Source organism: Oculina patagonica, chromosome 4, assembly GCF_052425735.1.
Source record: "Oculina patagonica isolate OP01 chromosome 4, crgOcupat, whole genome shotgun sequence".
NCBI classification, from domain to species: domain Eukaryota; kingdom Metazoa; phylum Cnidaria; class Anthozoa; order Scleractinia; family Oculinidae; genus Oculina; species Oculina patagonica.
The window spans coordinates 6,961,061-6,987,823 of record NC_135761.1 but is presented as its reverse complement, the minus strand read 5'-3'; the positions used below and the strand labels follow the sequence as shown (position 1 = coordinate 6,987,823).

Here is a 26,763-nt window from a genome sequence, read left to right as displayed (position 1 = left end):
GTCTAAGGCATTAACGATTGTCTTGGCATTAACGATTGTCGCCTGTCATGCGAGTACGTAAATTTCGATTTTAAGTGCCTTAAAAAGATAGAGAAAAAATATCACTGTTGACAGCGTGGCGAGGCCGAACTAGAACTGTTTTTAATTATACTTCCTTGTTGCTGACGTAACAAAACACAAAGTTTGAGTTCTTATGCATTCCCTTACAGAAACATGCACTATCTTTAGACTCAGGGGATAACCAAAAAATCCATTCTGCTGACTGTAATATCTTACATAAAACTTGGAAACAACGCATATATATCCTAGTTGATTCCATGTCTTACGCTCGTCGGTGATGCAGTAAATATCAAGCACGAGTGCGTGACTTTTGCCTCCTACGTGCTTTGTTAAACCCCTGCAGGGTACCTTTTATTAACAAATTGAGAAATTATCTTTTCAAGTATAACTCCCCCCCCCCAAAAAAAAAAACACATAATATAACAATAAAGAACATACTCAAACTCTGGTGACCTGTTATGAGTGAGTAAACAGCGATGATCACGACAGCTTGTCACGCACGCGAGAATGACGCCGTCCATTGTCACAGTGATTGGTATTTTAATACCAATCACTGTAAATTAAAATTAAAAATTACAAGAAAAGCGGGTGTTCTTCTGCTAGATTACCTCTTAAATTAAGCATTAAAAAAGACATTCAACTCTTTTACAATTCATCTGTAAAATGATCAGGACTTCGACAACATTAGCCTTGAGGGGACATTAGCGGGGTGCTAACCGCAATTCCAAAATAAAATTTAAAAGACGGCCAAAACCACAACACCGTATCGAAAATTGACGTAACTGACCGAAACCGCACTTAAAATTCAGGTTATTGTTTGCCACGCCGAAGTTATTTAAGCCAGACTACAGCGTAAACAAAATAAACACATTAAACTAAAAATTAAAAAAAAAAATGCCAAGTTTAGGTATTAATTTTAATTCTTTGTAGAGTTCATGCATTCAAAAGACAGGCAAGCAAACCAGAAAAAAGATTAGCGCTGTGGATAGAAAGAGTATTTTATTAAACACATTGTGGCACTTAATATGCTAGGTTGTTAAATTAATTAGATGTGTCTGCGGTATAAGAGGAGTGATATTAGAGAGACCCGCTGAAGAAACTGAGATCAGACACTACGTCGCAATGGCCTTTCACAGTAGCTAATTTTCCAATAACTCTTATTTCCTCTTGTAGTTGGTCTGTTTTAAACACTCCGATTATCGTATGTTAACGGTTATAAAAACTCCAGTAGAAATAATAACACTTTCATGGGAGCCATATATTTTCATTCAAAAAGAAGCAATCCATTATAATTTTATTATGTCGAAAATGAACAACCAACATTCATGGATGAACGATTTTTTAACGCAGTAATTGAGCTAAAATAAAACACAGCAAAAATCATTGACAAATGGTCGCCGGCACTAAGAAAATGGCGTGATAGTCGCCGATACTGTGAAATAAAGGTTCACTGGGGTGTAAAAAGTGCGTTTGTCAGCATATTTATATCGCAGTAACGCAGTGATTGAACTAAAATAAAACTTAGCAAAATATCACTGACTTAGAGTAGGATAGCGTGATGGTCGCCGACACTAAGAACATGGCGTGATAGTCGCCGATACTGTGAAATAAAGGTTCACTGGGGTGTAAAAAGTGCGTTTGTTAGCATATTTATGCCACCATCAATCTTTCCCTCTTGGCCCTGAACTCACCAAAGAAGAAGAAGAAGACCAATGTTTACATTTCCTTGGCTGTTCAGTATGAGCTTTTCATTTACGGACCTTTCATTATTTGCCACGCAGATTTTATTCCACTGCTTTCTCCTCTGTGCTTTCCTAACCCGGATATGGCAGCATACTTTTTCCAAGTTGGCTCAAGGACCACCTGGTGTGAAAGGTAAGCTTATAATTTTGCAACGAACTTACTTTTTTCCATTTCGCTACATAAACCACTCATTTAAGTTCATTTTCTCAGTTTTGTATTAATATATTCCGGTTTATTAAATGTTGCTGCCTTCTGAACTAGCTGGAGAGCTAAATAATAAACGCCAAGACTCGGTTTTGCGTTAAAATTGCAAATTGAGTTCATCAATGGCAGCTTTACTTCGAGTGATTTGACATGTTTGATTAGGCAAGTTGTTCAGAATTCTTATCCGGATAAACTTATTGACTTATTTGACTTCCACCTGATCATCAGGAAATATGTGAGCCGTATATTAGGGTGTAATTTTTACTAAATGTACTTGGAAAAAAAACATGAAAAAAAAAGCCCTGAAAAAAAAAACAAAAACTTCTCAACTTGTCAATAGACGGCATAACCATGCATTGCATGACAACAGCCGGTAAGAACAGGGAAAATTTATTGCGTGTTCTCAGCGGCCGAAATGAAGTGAACCTGAAGTAATGTGACGAATTTTCCTTTTTGGTGGCTTTTTTAGTGAAAGCAATAAAATGTCTGAATTACCGTACACATTAGGTAATTCACGATAATTCTTCCTATAGTTTTTGGTTAAACCTTCCCACTGAAAGAAAGGTCTAAAACGGACACTTCAATGTAGTAACATGGAGAAGAAAGAGTTAAACTTGTTTAAGGTACTATTTCTGTACACAACACACCATATTGGTGCGGGGTCAGTTTTATCTGATCGAAGCCGGCCGGAAGCTCACGCAAAGGCTTGAAACACGTAAATACGCTGAAATTTCGTGAACAAATCCAGTGTGTCTTTTCTGTTACGTTTAATTAATTAGCTAGGACAAGTGTCGATTATTTCAAGTTGAAGTTGTTCAATATTTATATGTCATGATTACAGCCTGCTGTAGATCGGTGCATTGCGTGTTGAAAGCCTGGGTAATGATCAGCTAGCATAAAAACGTTTGCCTCCTTAAAATACGTCAGTCAGACTTCAGTCAACTTAAAAGTCACGGACGTATTCTAAGCAGGCCTCGTTCACGGGAATTCCAGCTAGGCCACATGGTTTTACCATTTAGCTTAAATGTTTCTTTACAGCGTTTATCACATAGCTAAATGCGAGTGAAAGATCTATCTGTTTAAAAGAAATATAAAAAATTACACTAAAGATGAAAAACAAGAACTACAGGAACTGCATGAATTACATAAAATATGGATACAACACGAACTATAGCATCCATAAGAACCAAAGGAACTACAAGAAATATACGAACAACAAGAACAATATGAGCTACAGGAACTACAAGAACTGCATGAACTGCAAGAACTATAAGAACTACACTGGGAAATACAAGAACTATAACAAGTACAAGACCTACATGACTGTTGGACAAGAACTACAAGAAATATACAAACTACGGAAAATACAAGACTCATACGAGCTGCAGGAACTACCGAGAAAAACAAAAACTTCAACAACTGTCTAAAATACGGGAACAACAAGAACTGCAAGAACTATGCGAACTACGGAAAATACAAGAACTGTATGAGCTGCAGGAACTACAAGAACGACAAACGTCACAAAAACTATTACTGTATGAAACACAAGAACTACATGAGCTACAAAAACTACATGAACTACAGGACCGACAAGAAATACACAAACTACGGAAGTTGCATGAACTACAGGAACAACAAAACCCATAAGCAGTTGGACAAGAACTACAAGAACTATACGAACTACAAAAAAAAAAAAAAAAAACCAAAAAAAAAAAAAACAAATGAACTACATGAACTACAAGAACTATACGAGATGCAGAAACAACAAGAACAACAGAAACTGCAAAAGCTGCATAAGCTACAAAAACCGCATGAACTACATACACTATAAGAATAAGAAATACAAGAAATACACCAACAAGAACAAGAAGAACCATGACACAGTACAAGAACTACGAGAACTATAAAAACCACAAAACTGGAGTGACTTTAACTAAGTGCAACAGTCAGATAAAGTAGAAGGAAGAAGTGTATTGGAGGTTCTACGTACATTAGCGAAATGTTATCAAGAACCCACGCCTGTGATAAACATATGTATCCGCGCGTTATCACAGTCCAAACATATTATTTAAATTTATTTAATGATTGCGCATGCCTCAGCCATATGCTGCTGACTAGGCATTTCTTAATTATGCTAGTAAAACTGGCATTTTATGCTCCTAGCAATGCTTGTTTTTTGCCCAAAAAAGTGCTCAAATTACGCGCATTTAGTTTTAAAAATGCCTTGCTTTATTTTACAAAAAATACATACAATAAAAAGGCACCATGTGTGTTTTACAGTTTTACAGTTAACTGAATAATGTTTGTGTTTATATAAAACACAACGTTAGCCAGCTGGTTATCTCTTTGTTCACTTTTCCTTTGAAGACATCTACATGTTTCATGACATACTCAAAGCGTTTATCGCTTAATTTGTTGTACTGCAACATTACACTTGCAAGTTGAAGTAGTCAACCGGGGCACGACAATGGCGTGACGTGGCTGACGCCATCTTTGTTTTGTGGAGAGCTTAAAGAATTGAAGTTTTTTTCTAATTAACAATTACACTACAAGCCCGAGTTTTCTATCGGCGAATAGAAAACAGTGGGAGAACCAATCAGATTCGCGGATTTCCAATAGAACACAGCTGAGTTTCTACTAAAGGTCTTTAGAAGGGTTGAACACCAAAAACAAGCAAATTTTTGCTTTTGACGACAAAACCGAAGATAAAATTGGTAAAAAATGCTAATTATGCTAGCAATTCTTTTTTTGAGAAAAAGTGTAAAAAACTGCTCGTTAAGCCAAATCAGATGCCAAAAAATGCTAGCATAATCGGGAAATGCCTACTGCTGACGCCCATTTCACCCTGTTTTCTGCCTCAACAGGCGCCTGTTTCCGGCTGGGAGAGAATCCACATCTTGATCTCACGAAAATGGTACAGAAGTACGGATCTGTGTTCAGCCTGATGCTTGGGAACAGCGAAGTAGTGGCACTAAACGTAGTTAACGCCATTCAAGAAGGAGTATTCGTGATCCATCGAATTTGGATTCGAGTTCAAGTGCGTATTGGTCTTCAAGCTAAACTTCGAATCACGGGATTACGAATTCTTAGACTTCGAGTTAGACTTCGAGGAACAAGAAAAGCAAAATAAGATTTGCTTCCTTAAAAAAATGGATGTAGACATCAACAATAGGGAGCAAAAAGTGATATAGCAGTTCAAAATCGACATTAGGTTTTTTATGCTAATAAACTGTAAAAAAATCGTTTGCTAAAATTTATATTATTAAAGACACCTCTCTGTAAAAAGACCAAGAAAAACATTGATGTTTAACCCCGGGGGTTGGGGGTGGGGACCCTCATATGAAAGGGGCATGGATGCTTGTCTATGGTTGTCAGAATAATATAATTAACCCCTAAAGGAGACCAATTTGGAGGTGGCTCAAGCTTTTCTTGACCCTGAAAAGAAACTATTTTTCATACCTGATCGGTTTAGATTGTCAACACAGTATGACAGTATTTATATTTCTTCATGTGCAAACCATAAACGAGACCTTATCGACTAAGAACATTGGTTTTCTGTCCTGCACACCCTCCTCAGTGAGACCAAAGTAAATCTTTGTGATTTACACCGCTAAGCATGACGACGGGCATTCCCATCCCATTGGCATTTATGGTCAGACTTCCCGGGATTCCATAAAAATCCTACAAAACAGAAAAACTCAACACAGGTGTTTTTCTATCTTGCGCGGGGACGTGTTTGTCAAAAAAAAAAAATCCTCTCGTTAAATTACACAAAAAGTCCTCCGAAATCAGCCTACGTGAAGAAACATAACATTTTCCTACGTAGCCGGGACACGTATGAGGAACGTAGATATCTTCGATTTTATAGTTTTGCAGTTTATGCCTTCTCTGCCTGCCCCAGGAATAGCACCCCTTCGCCATTGCCTTGCTCAAACCTCTGTTTACTGGGCAACAATTAATCACAACAAATTAAACAAATCTAGTTTTGGACAAAAGGTCCGTAACTACTACTCTACTATTATTGAAACATTCAAATCCATGATTAGTTCTTGATAGTTACATAGTTTTGCCCAGTTAAAGTACGGCTTCAGAAACGTGTTGAAAATTAGCTAACACTTCAAAACCAGGAGGACGGAACTTGCATGGGGATGAGGTGTGCGTTAAAATAAATCTTTTCACACCAGATTAATCGTATTGTTCTTCAAATTAAACCTCGAATCATTGGAATACGAATTCTAAGTCTTTGTGTTAGACTTTGAACTCGAATTCTGAGACTTATAGTAAGGGGCAAATGGCAAGCACTTGGTTTCCTTGGTCACGTGACCCACATACAACTTGTGAAGGGAGATTATATATCTATCATTAGCGCCTCCTCAAGAACCAATAAAACTTAATTATATAGAAAAAAAGGTAGAGAAAATGTATTTCCAGGCGAATATTTCATTATTTTTTTTTTTTACTCGGGAGGCACAACGCCACTAGTACTGGTTCCCATTGGTTTGCGAGATCCTTCCTGATTTGGTGAAATGTGTGAATTAAAGTTGCATGAAAAGTCAAATTAGGGTATTGATTTGAGACAAATAATTCTTCTTTCATTTCATCGCTTTGCAGTCACAGGAGACAGAAATTCAGGGCTCTGCAGTTCCCAAAAGCGCAGCCGTTTGTATAACTTAATTTTAGTGCATGCATTATGTCCAGCAATTCTGGCAACTTGAATGACACTGGTTCACGAGTTAATCGATCAGAAATTTCGCAGGAGCGTTTCTCATTTTTAAGGGGGTCACCGTAATTGAGGTGTACGTTTACGTTTAGGTACGCGAAGTCCTAAATTTAAATGACAAGTTATATAACGTATATAGCAAAGGCAGTTTTTTAAGCACAAGTGTGTTTTCATAAGTTTATAATCTGACCGGGTTTGCAAGTCTGTCCATCGCGCTTTCTAAATTAAGACTGGTGTGGGGTGAGATGGGGGGGGGGGGGGGATCCCCAGAGTTCTCCGATAGTTTTGTAAAAGGTCTTTTTAATAAAAAAAAAAAAAAAAAAAAAAGAAAGAAAAAAAAAAAAGATAAGATAAGATAAGAAGAAAGATAAGATAAGATAACTTTATTTATACACGCATTATTTAGGGTGTTCGATATTAGGGCTGTGGCGAGGGGAGTGGAGTTAAATTAGAAATGAACTGAGAGGTTTTTAGGTCTACATTTATCATAGAACAACACCAAAAATAACATTTACATTTTTATTGTCACTGTACTTATTTATATGATGTATGAGATTGATTAATATTTAAGATCGATAACTGTAAACATGGGCCTCGATCAATCAATCAATCGGTTGATTTGAGTCATAACGCAGGATGAGGTTGCCCTCCCTATCCGAGCCAAAGGCTCATGTATAAAGCGCATGACAGTAATTAAAAACAAGTATAAAAATGGAACTCGGGATTTCAAGTGTCGGGAATGACGGAAGGATTTTTTGATGGTTGAAGTTTTTGATTCCGGGATATTTTTGGATAGGAAAATATCGGTGGCTTAGAAGGGATTTGTTTGGGTATTAATACAATCTTATTGTGGTAGTGCCTTGGCTGCGTAGTAGTAATGATTTTATTTGTGTTCTCCCCCCTGTCTTCAAATTTAAGGGTCAGATATTCGGCATGGGATTTTTTAGGGGTTAATTTTATCATTTTAAGAACAGTTTCGGTCTGAAATCGTTCATAAATTACGAACGTTCGCGTAGCCTTAGCCCAAAAAATATAGACCTTGTCGTGCTTGTACATGTATAAAGGGAAGCGTATAATCAAAAGACTGATTAACCTGTCATTGTTGACATTGTTAGTAGTAAGGAATAAATTTCCAATTGTTTTTCTACTTTTTGAATAAACTATTTGTGTTTAAAGGTAAGGCAAATAAATGGAGCTTAACTTATAACATCGTTATGTGCGAGGCACATTTATTAATCGTGAATATGATAATGTAGAACGTAATTATAATGTCCCGTTACCAATTTATCATAAATATGATATTTTGCAAATACAATATACATACACACTCGATAAATTTAAAATTATGAGAATGCAGCGTGACCGAGAGGTTTAGGGTGCTGGTCTTGAAATCCAGTCACTCCTACTTCAAGCCCTACTTCCTGCCACTAGCTGGATTTGTTCTCGATAGCCCAAGCAGGTTCAACCCCTCGGCCACGCTTTGTCAATAGCCAACTGGTCCTAATAACCTGCCAGTTGGGATTCTTGACCATTTTATGTTTATTAGTTTATCATTATTTGCTTCCTGTGTTTAAGCGGTATGCTTTCATACAGGCTAGAAGACATGTGCATCAGTAAGGCTGCCCAAAGATGCTCTACATTTCTTACCACTAAGCTGGTAAGTTGCTCCACAAATCCAAAAGTTGCTCGAAAATTGCTCCAAAAACTTCAAAACGTTGCTTTTTATTAAAACAAATTCTCCAAATGTATGATAATTTCCCTTTAAAGGTAAGATTTTCATGCAATTTCAATACACTGCAACAAAAGTATCTATATAACATTATAAGGCCAAAATTTGTTTAATTACAAGGGATTTTTTTTTTCCACTGAGAACAATCGTAAAGTGACCGATGATGTCATGTTTGCTGATGAGTTTTTAATACTGAATGAGCCGAAAGTTGAAAGATCCTCGTATCTTCCTCAAAACTTTTCGGCAAACGTCGTTCGAAAACTGCTCACAAATGTTCGTGCGGCCTTCGAAGAACACTCGGACAATCTTCGGAACTCTTCGGTGTAGAAGTTGCTTAGAAAAAAGTTTCTCGAAAGGAAAACAGTTGCCCAAATTAGAAGTTGCCGAGCATTTTCGGTACAGCCTTATCTACATGTCCCCACTTATCTTACAAATTTACAATTATGATAACTGCTGATCGACATAAGCGATTTTGCTTAATCCATGAAATAGTCACCAAACAGTTTGGTACTATTACAGAAATGTATTCGATTGTTTTCTTTTCTTTAGTTCTGACTGCTTAGCACTAATTGTTAGATGTAATGTTTCACGGGATAAACAAAATCGCTTTGACTAGGTAAAATCACTTTTACGTTAAATCGTATAAATCTGTCATTTAATGCGAGTCAGAACTATATGAAACTTTAATTTCTTAGTAGCTGAACAGAGAGGTTTCTTTCTCAGTAGCTATATAGATTTCACAGAAAAGGAACCATTTGGTGCTATCAAAACGTCTGTCAAGTCAGATCAATGTAGGCAAATCGATGATGCAAATGTTTGATACATAACAGAGGCCGGAAATGGTACTAACACAAAACTGATTTGCCCCCTTTATCCTTAAAAAGGTTTGGACAAAAAACTAAATCCTGCATAGTGTTATGGATATTTGAAATAGTGAAGTAAATTATCTCTTTTTTTTTTGCCTTACGATATCCGACTGACAATTGCAACCAGTGAAGTGGCCGAGAATGTGGGTAAAATGGAACTAATGTATAAGGGAAAACGCGTGCAATCTGGTATTTATGATACACCTAACTGAGAAATCTTTGACCATGTAAAAAGTATAAACCATGAACGATATTACCCATTATAGTTCACCCTAAATTTCTCCGTCTGATGGTTTGCCGGTCCCGTCCCGGGGGCCTCCCCCCCTCCCTCCGTCGGTCCCGCCGCTGCGCCGTCTGCGCCCACCATTCACTGCTTTGTGGGTTTCTCGTTTGGTTTTGTTTCGTGTTTCGGCTTTCTGGTTTTCTTCACGATGCTGTGTGTGCGCGCGGGGGGTGAACACGGGCCCGCCCTGGTCCTCTGCCCTCGAGCCCCTCGAGCTCCTCTCGTCTCCCCATCCATGTTCCTCGACACTCTATTGTAAAATGGTATTATTCTGGGCAGACAGCATTGGTAAGCTTTGTTATATTCGTTTTAGTAATAATCAGGATATTTTCTTTCTTTGAAAGCCTTAAGAGCATGATTACCGCAACCTGTCTCGTTTATTCTCGTGCTTATTCCGGTCACAGACGACGATTATTTTTTCCGATCGCATCGTTCATGGTTTATGCTCTTCATGGGACAACGATTCTTCAATCAGTGTACAACTACCGTATATCATAAATACCCTACATCTAGAGAACATTTACCCTCTGCTGTGGGAGCCTAACAGGACGGGGAGAATAGAATTTCAACGTCCGCCCTAATTAATGCCATTTTGTTATTTTGCCCAATTAAAAAAAAGAAATAACTATGCAAACAGTTTTTTCCGGCCGCGTTTTATTATGCCTGCAAACAATTTATTTGGGCTTTTTTGCTTTTGCAAACAGATTTTTCAGGATTTTTGATCCCCCCCCCCCCCCCCCCTCTGAAAAAATGATGGTCCCTCCCTAAAATCGTCAGAGAGCAAAGGAAATAAGATAAATAAACTGTAAATTTTTAGAAGAAATTAAACTCTACATAAAAGCCAAATTATCATTAAAAAAGGAGATAAAGCTATCAAAACATCACATTTCGGTAAACTCCCTGGACCATAGTTTAAAAAAAAAACGTTTAAGGCACCTGTCGAAACAATTTACACATAAAATGTTCCTCCATTATTGTAAGGAAAAGTCTCGATGTTTGCTCAATGTTACTTCCGGGGCAGCTAGCGGATTATTTCTCAGTAAGATAAGTTTGAAATCAACACGGGCACTTTGTGAACCCCCCCCCCCCCCCCCCTTCCTCCCAACCATGCTTGATAGCGTGACAAACCATATATGCATTCGCACACCCCACTTCCTGAATACAATCTAAAATGTTACGGTATAGGTTCGCAGGTCAAATTTTTACAAAATTAAGATATTTAGTGGACATAAGAAACAAGGTTTAACCTTTCAGTAGCAGAAAAGATAAAGCCAAAATCTTTTTTCGTTCCGAAGTTAGTGAAGTTATGAGACTTAAGTTTTTGCGTTACACGGGAATCATTATCAAGGTGTCAGTGAAGCTTTCTGCTAAACAAGACTAACTAGGGAATTACGCAACGCCCTCCCCCTCTCCCCCTCCTCCGAACCATAACCTTTACGAACCGAAATACTCGTTAAATTTATCAGTAAGAAACATGAATTGGAATTAACCTCATTTCTTACAAACAAAGGCTCTTGCAGCGCCGCAATCAAGATCGTTCCAGTTGCCAGCCAGACTATAAATCATCACCAGACAATCCTCATTGTAATCATTATTAGGTTCCCCAGAATTCCACGACGTAAATCCGCCCCAGCTCTCTCCGTCTTCCCAGACCCAGGCTCCTTCCGAATCTATGTCGTTCCCTCCGATCCATGCGTTCTTGGTGATGAGTGTGTATACAAAGTTGTTTTCTTCTCCTGAATGAATAGTTGCCAATATGGAGCCCAAGCTCTCACACTGTGATTTGGCTGCTGACCAAGACATTTCATCCGAGAAATATTTGTAGCAGTGGTTGTTGAACAGCGTCCATCCAACGTTACATACTGCAAAAAAAATCAAAATTACTTTTATTAACACTTGATTAACGTATTTTTAAATTAACGCGACTAAAATCAACAACAAAAAAAGGACAGAATCATCGACAATAGTAACACTTAATTTTTATAGCGCCGATTTCCATCGATGTCCAATAGTGTCGGGCTTTAGAAAAATCAATATTAAAACAACTAACATATCTTGTTAAGAACAATTAACTTAAAATGTGGAAGCGTTTTAGTTATTCTTTAAACAGGTGGTAATTTGTGTGAAAACTCACTGCAATTCCTTCCCTCAAATCCATCTGCACAATTACAAGTGTAATCGTTCACTCCGTCAACGCAGCTTCCACCATTTGCACACAGATCTGGATCACAGTCATCAATATCTGAAGAAGATTACACCCTTTTTTGAGTACAAAAAATAGCGCGAATGACTCAAGCCGCTGGCGGGGGTTTACAAAGGTTACTGTAAATTCGAACTCTCCTAAACTTTCTGCGATTTTATTCGATGATTCCGTTGTTTGCCGATTTTTTTTTAACTCGTGATGCCTGAACCCAATAAAAACTGCAATGATTCCGTTTTGATCCCGCAGATTTCGCCTTCGGTCGAGTTAATAAATTAGCCTGATTCCTTTTCACCCCTTCGTTTGCGTCCAAGATTCTCGATCGTATCGACATGTTTTAGAATCCATCAGTGTGACTGAACTTACTAATCTCGCAGTTTTTCCCCTCAAATCCAACTGCACAAGTACAAGTGTAGTAGTTTATTCCGTCACTGCAGCTTCCACCATTTGCACATGGACTTGAAGCACATTCATCAATATCTGAAGAAAGATCACACGTCTACATGAAAGGCAAGCTACATTCATCATCATCATTATCATCATCATCATCATCATCATTATCATCATCATCATCATCATTTTATACATTCAGTTTACATTCTTTATTGATGGTATTTTTCTGGATTTAAGGGAAACAATACGGTTACAATGTCTTATTTCAATAACAACTATTCCCTTAGTGAGCGAACTGAGGGAATCAGATTATTTTTTGAAGGGGATTTATCGATATAAAATGACTTTCAAGAAGGAAAAGCATAGAAAATGTAGACTGATGAAAGGCGAAGAAGTTAGAACTGATGAATCAATTTAATTTTATCAGTGCATTAGGAATTATCGTTTATAAACTCGATGCATATGCAGTAGTAAAAGCTAAATGTATCTGCCATCTGTCGAAAAAGGAAAGCATGATTTACTATGAATCCGCAATGATGTGAAGTTTAAATGCATTTGTCAGTATGCTTCGGTAAAAGCTTGTTAGTCTCACCATAATATTTTATCATTTTAAAACTGGATAGAGGACCAAAGAAAACGTTCGATCCAGCAGGGCAGGATGGGGTAACAAAACCCCGCGGGGAATTCTTATATGACAGAGACGTGGATTTTTGTCAGAAAATTTGAATTAAGCCACAAAAGGGGGGCGTGGCTCAAGGTTTTCTTGATCCCTTTGTAAAAGAGATTTTTATACCGGATCGGTCTACACCAGCAACACAGTGTGACGGTGTTTTTCTATGTCTTCATGTGCAGCCCTAAAGGAGACCTTGACCGCTAAGAGTATTAGCGTTCTGTGTTTTGAACACCCTGAATGAAACCAAAATGTCTAATTTGCACCCCTTAGTAAGGAGACGACGACGAAAAAAAGGGACGACGAGTCGACCGCGGTCAAACGACAGAAATATGCAAAAAATAAGAAAAGTACTTCAAAGATAAGGTTTTAATTTTCACAGTTCAATGTTCGATACATAACCGGTATCCCTGACGATTTACTAAGTTTTTTGGAGCTTTACTAAAAACGTTGTATGTGTTTGAAAATAGCGATGTGTGGACTTGTCGGCGCCATTTTTCAAAGCACTCTTGTCGGATGCGGAACATTTAAAGGGTAAAAATACTCGTTTACCTGAAAGAACGGGAATATATTTACACTCAGCAACTATTTTATCTATCCTTGCTCTTACTAACACTTCAATATGAACAAAATTCACCGAAATAGAGGTAAAGCTACCTGACACGTTTGACCGCGGTGAAGACGACGAGCATCTCCGCCTCTTTCAGTTTGGGAGTGCCCGCGGAAAAAAATATTCGGAGATAATCCATTAAACTCTACAAAGCCACCCTTCTCTCCTTCTTCCCCCCCCTATTCGAACCCGATTGGGTATGACATGCTTGACAATGACCCAGGAGTGCATCTTTTTTTTCAACTCACTTGTACTGCAGTTTCTTCCCTCAAATCCATCTGCGCAAGTGCAACTGTAATCTTGTATTCCGTCAATGCAGGCTCCGCCATTTTCACATGGATTTGGAGCACAGTCATCAATGTCTAAAGGGAAGAGAAAGTAACGAATATTATCTTGTAAAAAATAATCTAAAATGAGGTCACTTAACACTGAAAAACACATTCACTATTAACCTTCGGACGTACTTCCAAATTCATACCCCAACGGTCGTACAAGGGGTGGATGGAAATCCCCTAAATTTTTTGTTCTGTTAATGCGCAGCAAAATTAATTTACCCTGAGTAGAAAGCCCTTATCTTACTTAACAACATGACATAATTTTTGTTGCCGGCCTCTGACGTCATATGACGCTATAAGGGCCACTTTCTTGAATCCGCCATCTTGGATTTTCTCAAGGAGCAAAAACGTACGCTTACTTAAAATATGTAACAGTAAACTAGCGCGCCACGCCATAAATGATGACCGTAAGGAGCCACGTTAATGGTACGCTGGTATCAGTCTTTTAGACTTATATCTTTTCGGTAAGTCACGAAATGGCGTGCGCGACTTCGCGCCCGTGCGTGTTTAAATTTGCATAGACTGTTATTTGAACGTAATTTGCATTTTGTAAGTTTCTCACATCAGAACCGGCCACCGGAGATTGTGGTGCTCGAATATCAAAGTTTCGTTTTGGTGTATTTCGCGAGCCACCGCGTGAGCCGTTAGTTACTTAGGTATTGTGTTTCGCTTGTGGTTTTCTTTTTTTTTTTTTTCTTTTTTATACTGTTGTTAATTATTTCATAGGTTTTGAGGTCATTTACCGACGCTGTGAATAAAATTGAGTGTGGGATCGCAAACGTCGATTGAGTCTTTGATAACGGTGTGCCGATAACCTATACAATGCAACTACAGCTAGCGAAACATATATCATCCCCAGATCCTTCTATAGCGTCGTTATTGCGTAGAACTGTTGCAAACGTTCAGAGAAATTTGTATTATGCACTTATCTGAGTAAAAATAATGGCATTGCAAAATATATTGTACAGTCTAAAGCTACAGATATCAGAGGTTTACTTACTTAGTTGGCAATTTTGTCCAGCAAACCCAGGTTTACAAATGCAATTGTGAGTATCATTGTGGTAGTTTGCAACACAGGAACCTTCGTTTAGACATGGTTTCTTCAAACAAGGAGACTGAAATGGTAACGGACAAGACTAAGAAACAACAAATTATTGTGGGATAAGTAGTCACGAATGAGTGTCAGTCCGTAACTCTTTTACTGTGTATGATTCGTTGTGATGTAATGTATATGAAATGATTCATATATAAACTGCGGATGTATATGAGAGTGATAAATGATCGTCGCAGTGAATTTCCAATTTAAGCAATTGGAATAAAGAAGCCTGGAAAAATTAAGGGCTTCAACGGGATCCCGTTGAAGCCCTGAATTTTTTCCAGGCTTCTTTATTCCAATTGCTTAAATTGGAAATTCACTGCGACGATCATTTATCACTCTCATGATTCGTTGTGTTAAAAATTTCCTCAATGAGAGTTTATTCTATGACTTGTACTTGTTTGTGGTTCTTTTCTATGTACTGAGGTAAGCAAGTTTTTGTTGCCCAAGAAATGATAATGACATCCCATTGATTTTGAACAGGCAGGGTTTTTATCTTCTTTTTTCACGTATATATTTTGAAGATAGTCAATCAATCAAATTTTAAAAACCGTTGAAAACCGTTTCCACTGAACACGTTAACTTAAACGTTTCTTTCTTCCCTTTGTTTTGAATGCTAAGATCAAACGATTAACATTGCTAACGCTTTAATTGGTTCTCTTGGACACTTAAACTCAAAACGGTGTCGTTATTTTGCCTCCAACTGGGCCCCAGCATAGCTTAGGCCTTAGATAAGTGCGATCGCAAACCAGAGTTAATACCAAATTCATTAACACCAGAAACCCATGGGTTTCTGTTAACACTGGAAGCGGCCTTTTAGCGGACTCACAAGTGCTGTAAAAAACCTGATAAGTATTAATTACGAAGAATTATCAGTCAGTACAAACGAGTAAATAAAGTACTGGCAAATTTGGCTGAGAACAGTATTTAAGTTTCAATTTGTACCATACTACTAAGAAAGTCCTGAAGGGAAGAGGGAGAGCATGAATTTCATTTCCCAAAGAATAATTTTGCCCAAACCCCGTCTTCCAGCTTATTATTTGCCCAAATCCCAGCCCCAGTCCAGTTTTTTTTTTTTGTGATTTCCAGGCCTCCTTATTGACCCATTTTACCAGTGAAAAATTGATAAATCCCAGTTCCCATTTTACTCCTTCAAGCCCTTCTAAAGATCAGGAATGATGATTTTCAGTTACTTCACATAAATAAACAAAGTCGAGGAATGTTGTAAAGCGTGAAAACACAGCAAACGACAGTTGTGTTTGGATAATAGTTAAGGTAAATCCCCAGCCGAGTATTATTTTTAGCAGTATTTTCTTTAATAAAAAACGCGACGGGGAGGGTCCTCAAAGAATGGGACAGAACCTTAACACAACGATTAATTTTCCCAATAACTGAGACTACTGATTTATTTTTTGAAAACAAAAATGATATAAATAGTATTTTTCTTGATGACCTTGCGATTGCACGCGTGGGGCCACATTGTTTCTAGTTAAATATAATAAATCCAGTAAACACCCTAAAACACCTCAAAATTGAGTCCACTTATCTCAAAAATTGATAAATCGACTGCGAAAAAGCGTAAAGCTTGTATTGCATTGGTTTTCTTAAAATGACCACGATTTCCTCATATCAAGTTATCAGTCTCTGATTAACAAAAAATCGACAAAAATAATCGACAAAAACTGAATAAGCTACTTAAAAAAACATTGGCTTGTAAGTTTAATCAAAATCTCTGATCAGTAAAGGCATTTTTAAACCTGAATGACCTTCAGGTCAATTTCGCTCTTCGCATCTGACTAGCGTACTTAATTAGTATGCAAAAAGAGATGTCGAGCACTCAAGCTGGAAAACGCGTTTTCTATGCATTTTGAGAAAGGTAAAAATAAGACGAAAACCGTGATCGTCATTTAAATGCTTGGACTCCGGCTTCAACACTGAACACAAAAATAATTAATCTTATTTATAATTTGGAAATTAAAGACGTTAACTTCCTTACATAAGCAACAACACAATTTCAGAATCGCAGACTTGTTAAACTCGTAAACTTGTTAAATTTCTTAACGATTGCATTTGATTTTCAGCGAATCAGTAGTCAACCAAACAACTGAGTTTTTTCAGCCTTTGAGGTAAACGTAACTAGTTGTTGAATTCAACATAATCAATAAATCAAATTGAATGACCATGATTTTAATAAATGAAGTTTTCTTCAATTCTCAAATTCTTGTGCCGTAAAAACTAAAATCAGTTAAAGTGGAACAAATGGTATTAGGTCTAGGTGCAGGTAGTCATAACGGCAAAAATCCTCATGATCTTATAATATATCAATGTTATATTATTATTGTGAACTTACCCATTTGGAGAAATGATGAGAAGTTGCATTCTCATTGAAGCTTTGCGAGTTGTTTAACATGTCAGTAAGCAACAGCTCGCACCAAAACGTTTCTCCGTCGTCAGGGGAAGACGCCATATTGAGAGAAATGCATGGTGATGTTTTTAAGCATTCCATGGCACAGTCGGCAAATTCATGAACTCTTGTTTCCGAATGCTTCGATACATCGAGATAACGAGACTCGTGCTCCACAAAATTGACAAATCGAATTGATGAATGGGCCTCAAAATGAATTTCTCTCGCTTCATATAAGACAATGAAATGGAAACAAAAACAACAGGTTAAAAACATTCTAAGAGTGAACATGTCTTTGCTTGTTTCTATCACTGTCAGATAATCAAGGGCCTTATCATCGGAAAACTGATGAACCCAAAATGGTAAGCTGTGAGGCAGATTGTGCCTCTGTCATAACTGTTTTTGTCATTGCATAATTTATGTTGTTGATAGACCTATTGGCTTTGACACGCCGGTTTGGAATTGGGTGGCAACCAAGCTTCGTTGACAGACTGAACCGAACTTTCTCGATTAAAGGCCGGAACTCGAATTAACGCTGGGTTTACAAGTTGAAGTTGTAAAAACACACGTCGAGCTTTTATCCAACTGTTGGAATAATGGAAAGGTATATGTCTTTCAAAAATAATGAATAAAAACCCTTCCTTAATAATCATCGGCCTCGATTAAACTGCAGGAGATCAAATAAATACCGGGTCCACAAGGCCGCAAGTTTGAAATAAACGTCGGGGCATTTAATCGAGCAAATACAGCATTTCTGAAATCATTTACAATCAACCTAGACCAAACAAAAAATGGAATGATTATTTGTAGTGCGAGAGAGAAAAGGGTTCCGTTTTATTTCTTCCATTAGTGATAGAATCTAAAAGATATTCTATTCAGTTAAATTATTAATTTGCCTCCCTTCTTTGATGTCATTAGTTTTTCATAAAGTCATAGATTGTGAGCAAAATGTGATCTCTTTTTCGCCGTCAGTTTGCTAAGAGCCTCACATGAGATTAACAATTTTATAATCCACGTTATACTAGTACTTGTTTTCCAAGCATCTCATGTTTTTAAAACTACCTAGGCTATTTTAATTATGCTGTTCCATTCTGAAAACTTACTAAAGCAGTACTAGCTGTTTCTTTTATTTGCATACGAGGGAGTTGATGATAAAAAATGAGCGGGACTTTATTTGTATAACATTACAAAGACAGTGATCTCAAAATGTGTAATACTGAATGTCTTAAAATAACTGCTTGCCGGAAGACAGAACACGGTGGGTCGTTTAACATCAACTTAGCCGTTTCAGGCTGATCGGGACAATGGAAAAACAGGCGAAAAGGCGAAAAGGCGGCAGCGGCGGACGTAACGGTGACAAAAAGCTGAAGATAGCAATAAGCTGTGATAACTTGATATTTAACAATTATTCACCGAAGTGAAGGTGAATAGTACTTTGCTAATCACGTCCGAGTTAACCAATCAGCGCGCGCGAAAAGTACTATTCACTTGTGCGGTATATACTAACAAACATTAGTAAAACTCAGCTGTGTTCTAATGGAAATCCGCGAATCTGATTGGTTCTCCCACTGATTTCTATTCGCCGATAGAAAACAGTCGCGCGCTCGCGTAGCTCTTTAAGCGGTAAATTTTCTTGATTTTTTGTCTTCAAAGTGCACAATATTGTAGGTTTTGGACTGCAATCCTTTAGAGTTTCTACTAAAACAATGAGACTACTTGCCCTCGTTTTCTATGAGCGATAGTCAACTCGGCTGCGCCTCGTTGACTATTTGCTCATAGAAAACTTGGGCTCGTAGTCTAATTGTTAATTATTATACATTGTAGTCACTTTCTGTCCGCTCATTGGCTAAGAGCCTACAGTTAATTCTGGGAATCAGCGAAACCTACAGATCTTCGATACAGATTAATGAATAATCTGCGGTAGGTCACATGCGCAAGGCATGATATTCTAACAGCGAAGTGGGAGGCATCTGAAAGCGAAGTAAATTCATGGCTCACTTATTCGCTTCTTCAACCGAGGAAAAAAATTTAAACATTGCTAAAACAAAAAGACTCCGAAAACAGCAAGAACTTTTCACGAATATCTTGAGGAAAAAATAAACGTTCAGAAGCCGGAAGACAAGAAGGACACAAAGTTAAAATTGTTTGCCGTTATTTTGTATACATGTAAAACAATGTGTAATAAAACTATTGTTAGATTCAGTTTTTGCGATATCCGGAATACTAATCATTTAGGTCTCGGTAAGTGTTATCAGCCGAATCCGAAAGCTTAAGCTGATAACTTACCTCGGCCTTGATTATTCCGGATATCGTGAAAATGTCATCTAATAATGTAACATTATAAATTTATAAACATATTTTACATTTCCGTGAAATTTGCTTTTTGGATCCTGTTTAAGATTTGATGTCGCAGAATTTCTGCAACCCTTGATAGCCAGTGCTGCAAGAAATTCTGCAACCCCTCATGGCCAGAGCTGCAGAAATTCTATTCTATTTTGTACATAGTTATGTTGTGAGATTAGAGTGGAGTTTGAAAAGAGTTGAGGGCATTGTGGTGTGTATTTATCAAGCGAGTCATTATCACGGCTTCAAATTCACCTTCCCCCCGCTCCATTTTTTTTAGCTCCTTCTCTCATTCACACATGCACAAAAACACAAGCTCACCAAAGCAAAAACGTTATGTGTACATGGAGCAACGGTAATGCAAATCACTCAGTATTTTATTGCTGCTCTACTTATTTAATTCAAAATTGATGAACATTCTTAAGATCCATAACTAAATTACTGGATTTTGAAAGCGTTAGCTCACTAATAATCTAAAAGGGAAATACTATCACATTCAGTTATTGGTAACAATTTTTTTTACATGGGTTGGGTGGATGCAAAAAGGCCAATATCGTCTTCGTCAAAATATTAATAATTTGTGATTATACGGTAACTGTGGATTGAGAAAAAGTGCAATAATTATCGGGGGCGGGGGGGGGGGGGGGTTAAAACGAGAGTGGTGGCAGATTGTAAGGTAACACATCGAAACAGAGGGAAGGGAATGCGTAATTATCCAAGGGAAGGAAGGGGGTGACATCTCATTTTTTTGTATAAAGTTTATGCAAAATAAAACAGAGGACATCGCAGGTAATTATGTCATGTTTTACATTATTTTAACTTTGATCAGTTCTGTCCATTTTCTGCCTTTTTGTCAAGGTGGTTTGTACAAAACTGGCTCCTGATCCGCTATCTCAGCTGCTCACGGAATCGGTTAGCGAAATAAAATGGAAAGTGTTTGCGAATCAACTTTTTTCTCAATTTCGTGGGCTCCCTACAGCTTAAGGTCTTATTCACTATCTACTGCTTTTTCTCCTAGTGAGATAAAATTATGACAAGCTTGTTTTTGTTTCCCACAGCTTCTCTCTTTCTTTTTTTTTTGCTTTTTCACCTTCTTTCTTTCTTCTAGGTGTCGATCTATTTTTGTCAAATCAAATAAGATATGTTGCTTTGTACTTTTTATATCAGTTTGACAACATTCTCTTGAATTTCCCAAACAAGAGAAAGGCGTCTGTGTACGAGGCAGTGTCATCATGGCGGTGCTAGCAAGACAGCCCTGTATGTAATTGGCAAGTCCTGTCGCTAAATAAGCTATCATCGTGCAATGGGGACCGGAGTTGGGAGGGGAGGTTGAACTATACTTTTTAACGGGAGGATGTTTTTTAAGCCTTTTTACAGAGGGGTTAAGTTAACTTTAAGACATATTGTACTCGTTTTGGACCCCCCTTCCCCCACCCCCGATAATTATTGCACAATACATAAGCAGAAGTATATGGGGCAATACCCGTGCTTGCTGATAATTATATATTAAAGTGAAATTTACAAGTGATTTTTCTCTGTTAGTAGTGTATGTTTATTTTATGATAACGGTCTCATTATATATAATTTTGTTCGGATTTTGGTAAATTAAATTTGCTAGTGACAGCGTGTGATCTCTCCTATGAAGAAATGGAGAAACGGAGAATTTCTTCGAATTCTTGTGCACCAATTCCAATTACTTTTTGGTGAAGTTTAAATTTTAAAAATGTTTGAATTTCAAATTTGAAAATTAAAAATAATATAGCGGGGAACATCTTAGTGGTATGCGCGCGGCGATAATCCAGGCAATATTTAAACTTGTTCCTTCTGAGGATAGATTTTCAGTCATGTGTCATTCGCGAAAATACTTAAAATACATCGGATACGTTAATTCAAATAATAGAGGATTTGGAATGAGTTCTGCTGTTTAAATGAAAAAACACCGCCGCAGCATGTTTCCTGTCGTTAACGGTGATGCCATTTTCAACGACACTTATTTTTTTAACAAAGAAATGCGCGCAAATCGCCACTCAGAATCGAACAGAGAGCCTTTGATATCCTCTTTCGCCACTTCACACCACGCTAGTGCGTCGAACCCCCGACAAATTTTACATAAGGTGCCTTTCCTCAATGTCACATCTAAAATACAGTCGAATCCCGATAACTCGAACCTTCAAGGGAAATCGAAAAAGGTTCGAGATATCGGGAGTTCGAGTTACTCAGGGTTCGCGTTATCGAGGGTAATATTAGTAAGAAAATGACCTGAAGGGGAATCGAAAATGGTTCGAGTTAGCGGGAGTTCGAGTTACTCAGGGTTCGAGTTATCGGGATTCAACTGCATGTAGCTGAATGATTTTATCCCTATGATCTCCACTATTCGTAAACCTGTGTATGTCTTAATTATGTGGGCCTAATTTTAATTGAGAATCAATAAAGCACAGTTTCGACCAAGTCCAGGCCTAAACTAGAGCAAATATGGCAACAATACGAGAGAATTGGTTACAAATGATGGCGTCGACCATAAATTAAAATAAAAGAGAAATACTCGTTGGATTTGCTGGTAAAAAAAGTGAACTGTATTAGACCTCACTTCCTTCAGACATGGTTTTTTGTGACTACAGCTAGCGTCGTTCCAGTTGCCGCCATGAAGGTGTGTCATAAATCATCACCAAACATTGTTCATCGTTCCCGCCAATAGGTTCGCCGGTTTGGGTATTCCATGACGTAAGTCCGACCCAATCCTCTCCGTCCTCCCAGATCCAGGCACCGTCCGAAACAATGTCGTTTCCTCCAAGCCATGTTTGCATGAAAATGAGTGTCCACACAAAATCGTTTTCCTCTCTTGAATGAACAGATGCTTAAAAGGATGCCAGGCTCTCACAGTGTGATTTGCCTGCAGACCAAGATGCTACTTCCGGGAATTATTTGTAGGAGTGGTTGTTAAAAGACGTCCATCCAACGTTTCAACCTGAAGAAAAGACAAAGTTACCTTGTTACAAGCAACAATTTAAATCAGAGACATTTTGCAACTCTGTAAAACCGTACAATAATGCTTCGCCAAAACAGTGTACGAAACACTTGTGCAAAGTTTGTGCTTTATGCTACGTACTGTCGTGTCGTTTTACGACAGACGGTGTCATAAATGCACGACGCGAACTTTTTGTACAGTGTGATATGTCAAAGTTAAAATTCTTTTTCCTTTAGTGCGTGGCGTGCATGACCTCTCATGGCTTACTTTCAGGGATTAAACTATGGTTATGAAGGGATAGACGGCATCCATTGTTTAAGTCCCTCTCATCCTTCACTGTAACTATTTAGTTTTTTTTTTTAATCTGCGCCTCAAGTCCCTCAACAGCTGGAGAATCTTACAATCAACAGGTTTTTTCTTTTTCTAAACGTGTTTTGTACAGTTAACTTATCGTTTTTCTTGGTGTGGTTAGTTATGTTTTTATAGGAAGCGATATTGATGGTTTAGTCATACAGAGAGAGAAAATTTAACTTAGACATGTTATTATGCGGTGTAACAACGTTCGGTAATTTTATAGTGCAATTTATTTACTGATTAGATCCTGACAACAGGCGAGCATAAGTGGAACATTTTCATGGGTAACACAGACCTTTATTTCCCTACTTCCAAATAGTCTAATTGATAGAAGAAATGAGAACTCACGTGTACTGCTATACAATTCCACTCTCATACAATTAAAATTGTGTTGTTTAGTTGGATGAAAGCGAAAGTATCTTGCAGACACTGGCACTGACAATCCGTGTTGGTCAACTGTGTTGCTGTCACCTTGCCTGTGGAATTCCTTTCAATAAAAAAAACAGGACGCAGTTAAACGAAGCATAAAAGCTTTTAGTATACACACTCAGTGATCTCAGTGTTACAAGCAATCTGATTGGCTCGCTATCCCGGGATAATGAGCATTGTTTACTCCCTACAGAGTGAGTAATGCCGCGTGAACAAACAGAAACAAAATGGCCGGCTTTAACTCGCGTTTCGCCGGCGTTTCTGAATCTCAAATACTAAGAATACAAGAAGATGCTGAACCAGAAAGGACCAAAAAAAGGCTACGAAATTTGGCCTGATGATTTTCAAAATCAGAAAAAAACTACATATTTTGCAATTTGCAGCACAATGCCCCCCCCCGGGGGGGGGGGGGCAATGCCTTCACACAACTCAAGTAGAACGATAAACATTTTCCTACCATCAAGTCGCTCTTCGCCCGGCATCGGCAGAAATGAATACTGCAGATCTATCGACAGCAATATTCTACCGCTATTCACCTCGATTTTGAAGAATAGTTGTTTAATATACAGCATGCCGTGTTGCTTGTAAGAATTGTGGTCATCGATTTTTGACATATGTATTAATCGCAGCACTCTGATTTTCTATTTCTATAAAATTAATCTCGTGACCTGCAATAGCCATTAGCCAGTGTTGAAGCTTAGCGGTGTAACGTCTTACCATTTCCACGCCATTTCCATCCTTATAAGGTGTCCAGACGTTTCCATCCGATGAGTAGGACAGCTTGAAGTCTGTAACCCATTCATTGCCATTTCTGTCTCCCTGGGAAGCAACAGCACACACTTGAAAAGTTGTGCCAAGATCAACCTGCAGCCAGTCGTCATCCCTGGCAGATTCTTTGGCACACCAGCCATCGCCTCTGTCTCCGTTAAGTCGACCGTAAGCGGGCTGGTAACCATCACCATATTGAGAAGAAGCTGTCATGTGTTGATCAGGAATTTTGGCTTGGTCAGATACTCCTACAGGATTCGTGAAGCAATCAGTCGCAAGATCTAAAGGCGAAAAGTTATTTATATAAAAATACTAAAAAGTTAATGTCACTAACAGTTACTGAAAATAATGTTGTGAACGTTCTTCTTTACTCCATTTAACAATCAGTTACGTCTATTGTTTTTGGTGATTTTGTTTTCGATAACTGTTGGTCAACGCTAGGATGCAAATTTAATTTAATACCTGAACTATTATTTTTCATTTTTTTTTTTTTCATTTATTTCATTATTTTTTTTTTTATCTCAGGCCAACCGCACAAACACGATATTCGTTATTACTTTTGTGACTTTTATTTTGATTATGTTGTTGTCGTTGTTGTTTCTGTTTTACATTTAAACAATTGCAAAAGCTGCGTTGTTGTAAACTATTGTTCAAAGGCATGTGAGCCTTATCATACCAAAGTCCGGTTTTTTATTTCATTGACGAACTGATATGCCCGACAGCGCTTCAGCTGACAGTTTTTTGTGCACCCTTAACGGCACTGTAGAAAATGATTCCTTTTTGCCTTTTGTGGGTGATGACCTAAGAAACGTTCTACTATTGTCTTCCTGCGTGAAATCGCCCAAATAGAGTCACGTGCGATTTAAGCGATCGTGATTACCCTAATCGCCGCCGACGTTAGCGATCGTCTGTGTTATGTCCTCATATAATCGCCCCGATCGCAATACCACTTTTTGAAGTGACAGCGGTGATAGAAACGATCGTAGCGATTATATGAGAACCAGTAGCCGCGGGGAACAGTATGCACGCTTTATCTGGGGAAATTAACTTACTCAATTGGCAATTTTTCCAAGCAAATCCAGGTTCACAAAGGCATCTGTGTGTATCATCTTGGTAGTTTGCAACGCAGGAACCTCTGTTTAGACATGGTTTTTTCAAACATGGAGACTGAAATAGCAACGGAAAAAATAAGAAACAAATAATACTAGCACTTAAAGAAGGATAATTTAAACAGGATAATTTAAACAGGCGAGAGTGGGTGAGTTTAAACCGTTGCATACAAGGTCCATTCTCTTTTGCAAGTCTAAGACGGTGAGGGTTCTGGGTACAAGTTTGTCATTGCTCTGAATGGTGACGTGAACTTTGGTTTGCAAGAGTCCATTCTCATCTAGATTTTTTTGTTTGGGTTTTTGTTTTTATTTTTGTTTTAATCCAATAAGAAAAACTGATTTCCAGTCTATGCCAACATAGCTGCCACGGTGGCTTTCCATTGTTTTTGATGTTGCTTTTCTTTAAAGAAAAATATCTGGACAGAAATTTAAAATTCATCTTGACATACGGTAAATATCAGAATTCGTAGTACAGCATGGTTTGTCGACTACTGTAGACAAAGTCTGACAAAAACCTGTAAGGTGTATTGAAGGTTCTTATCACCATTTTAAAAATATTTAAATATGGCAGTTCATTAGTCGCTTTGAATTGTACGCCAACAGAGTTAAAAATGAAATATTTAATAATCTTCGCTGCACAACAGTAAATCCTTGCAAAAATTGTTCGTTTAACATCGCTTTTGGCCTTTATTTGTCCAGTTGTGAGAAATGGGATGAGCCAAAAAATAATATTTTTTTACACTTACGGCCAAGTTGCATATCGCAATTCCTTTGAGGAAAAATTAAAAAGAAAACAATAACTATGCGCCAATAAATTGGGAACAATGTTTGGATAGTAAATTTAATTCAGTAAGTCTTTGACTATGTATCAACAAAGCCCGCTTATCTCAAATAATGGCACAAAATTGTGTGCGTCCATTTCACGAGATCGAGTGGAAAATATCGCTTTCCAGAAAAAAAAAAAATGAGTTCGAGTTGAAACGCCAAATTACTATGTTTTTAGCCTGAAAAACACTCAAGCTAGCCTGAATAGCACACTGATAAGCCAGATTAGCACCCCGGCTAGGTTCATTAGCAATGCGGTTAGCCTCATTAGGTTAGATTAGGGTTATTTTGGTAGTGTATACGTTCATATATAGGTCAGGATGACACTTTTTCAGATTTATGGCCATAAATAAATTTAAAACAGAACTTAGAAGTAGTATTTTTAACTCTGACTTGTTGTTCTAACTCCAACTCGAAATTTTATCCCAAACTTGAATTCATACACTCGAAATTTAAAAGTCGGCGGTGAAAACGGAAGGACCAGCTAAATTAAAATATATTGTTGGTTCGTTTACTTCACAGGCAAGTCGCTAGAAGAAAATATATGGCGAAAAATTGTTTTGACCTTCAAAAATACGATTTTGGGGAGAGATCAACGCTTTTTCGCCAATATTTTATCAGAAATGAATTTGGGTTATGTTGGTACGATGAAAATGT

At 37.8% G+C, this 26,763-nt stretch overlaps 2 protein-coding genes across 4 annotated transcripts in view; both read right to left on the bottom strand.

Moving 5' to 3' along the window:
- Positions 1-10,746: 10,746 nt before the first annotated feature.
- LOC144649266 (uncharacterized) lies at positions 10,747-17,655 on the bottom strand. Its single transcript, XM_078508736.1, has 6 exons — positions 17,260-17,655; positions 14,814-14,928; positions 13,727-13,840; positions 12,172-12,285; positions 11,740-11,847; positions 10,747-11,467 (listed from the first exon to the last, which is right to left on the bottom strand). Exons 1-6 carry the CDS (start codon positions 17,602-17,604, stop codon positions 11,097-11,099), a joined length of 1,167 nt encoding a protein of 388 aa, XP_078364862.1. The 5' UTR covers positions 17,605-17,655; the 3' UTR covers positions 10,747-11,096.
- A 4,000-nt stretch (positions 17,656-21,655) lies between these two features.
- Positions 21,656-26,763, bottom strand: part of LOC144649269 (brevican core protein-like) — a 43,725-nt gene continuing 38,617 nt past the window's right edge. For all 3 annotated transcript variants that reach the window (XM_078508739.1, XM_078508741.1, XM_078508742.1), the window contains exons 2-5: positions 25,225-25,339; positions 24,122-24,453; positions 23,324-23,462; positions 21,656-22,621 (exon numbers count right to left, since the gene is read on the bottom strand). In XM_078508739.1, coding sequence (XP_078364865.1) covers positions 22,617-22,621; positions 23,324-23,462; positions 24,122-24,453; positions 25,225-25,339 — 591 coding nt within the window. In that variant the 3' untranslated portion in view covers positions 21,656-22,616. The remainder of the gene's footprint in view (positions 22,622-23,323; positions 23,463-24,121; positions 24,454-25,224; positions 25,340-26,763) is intronic.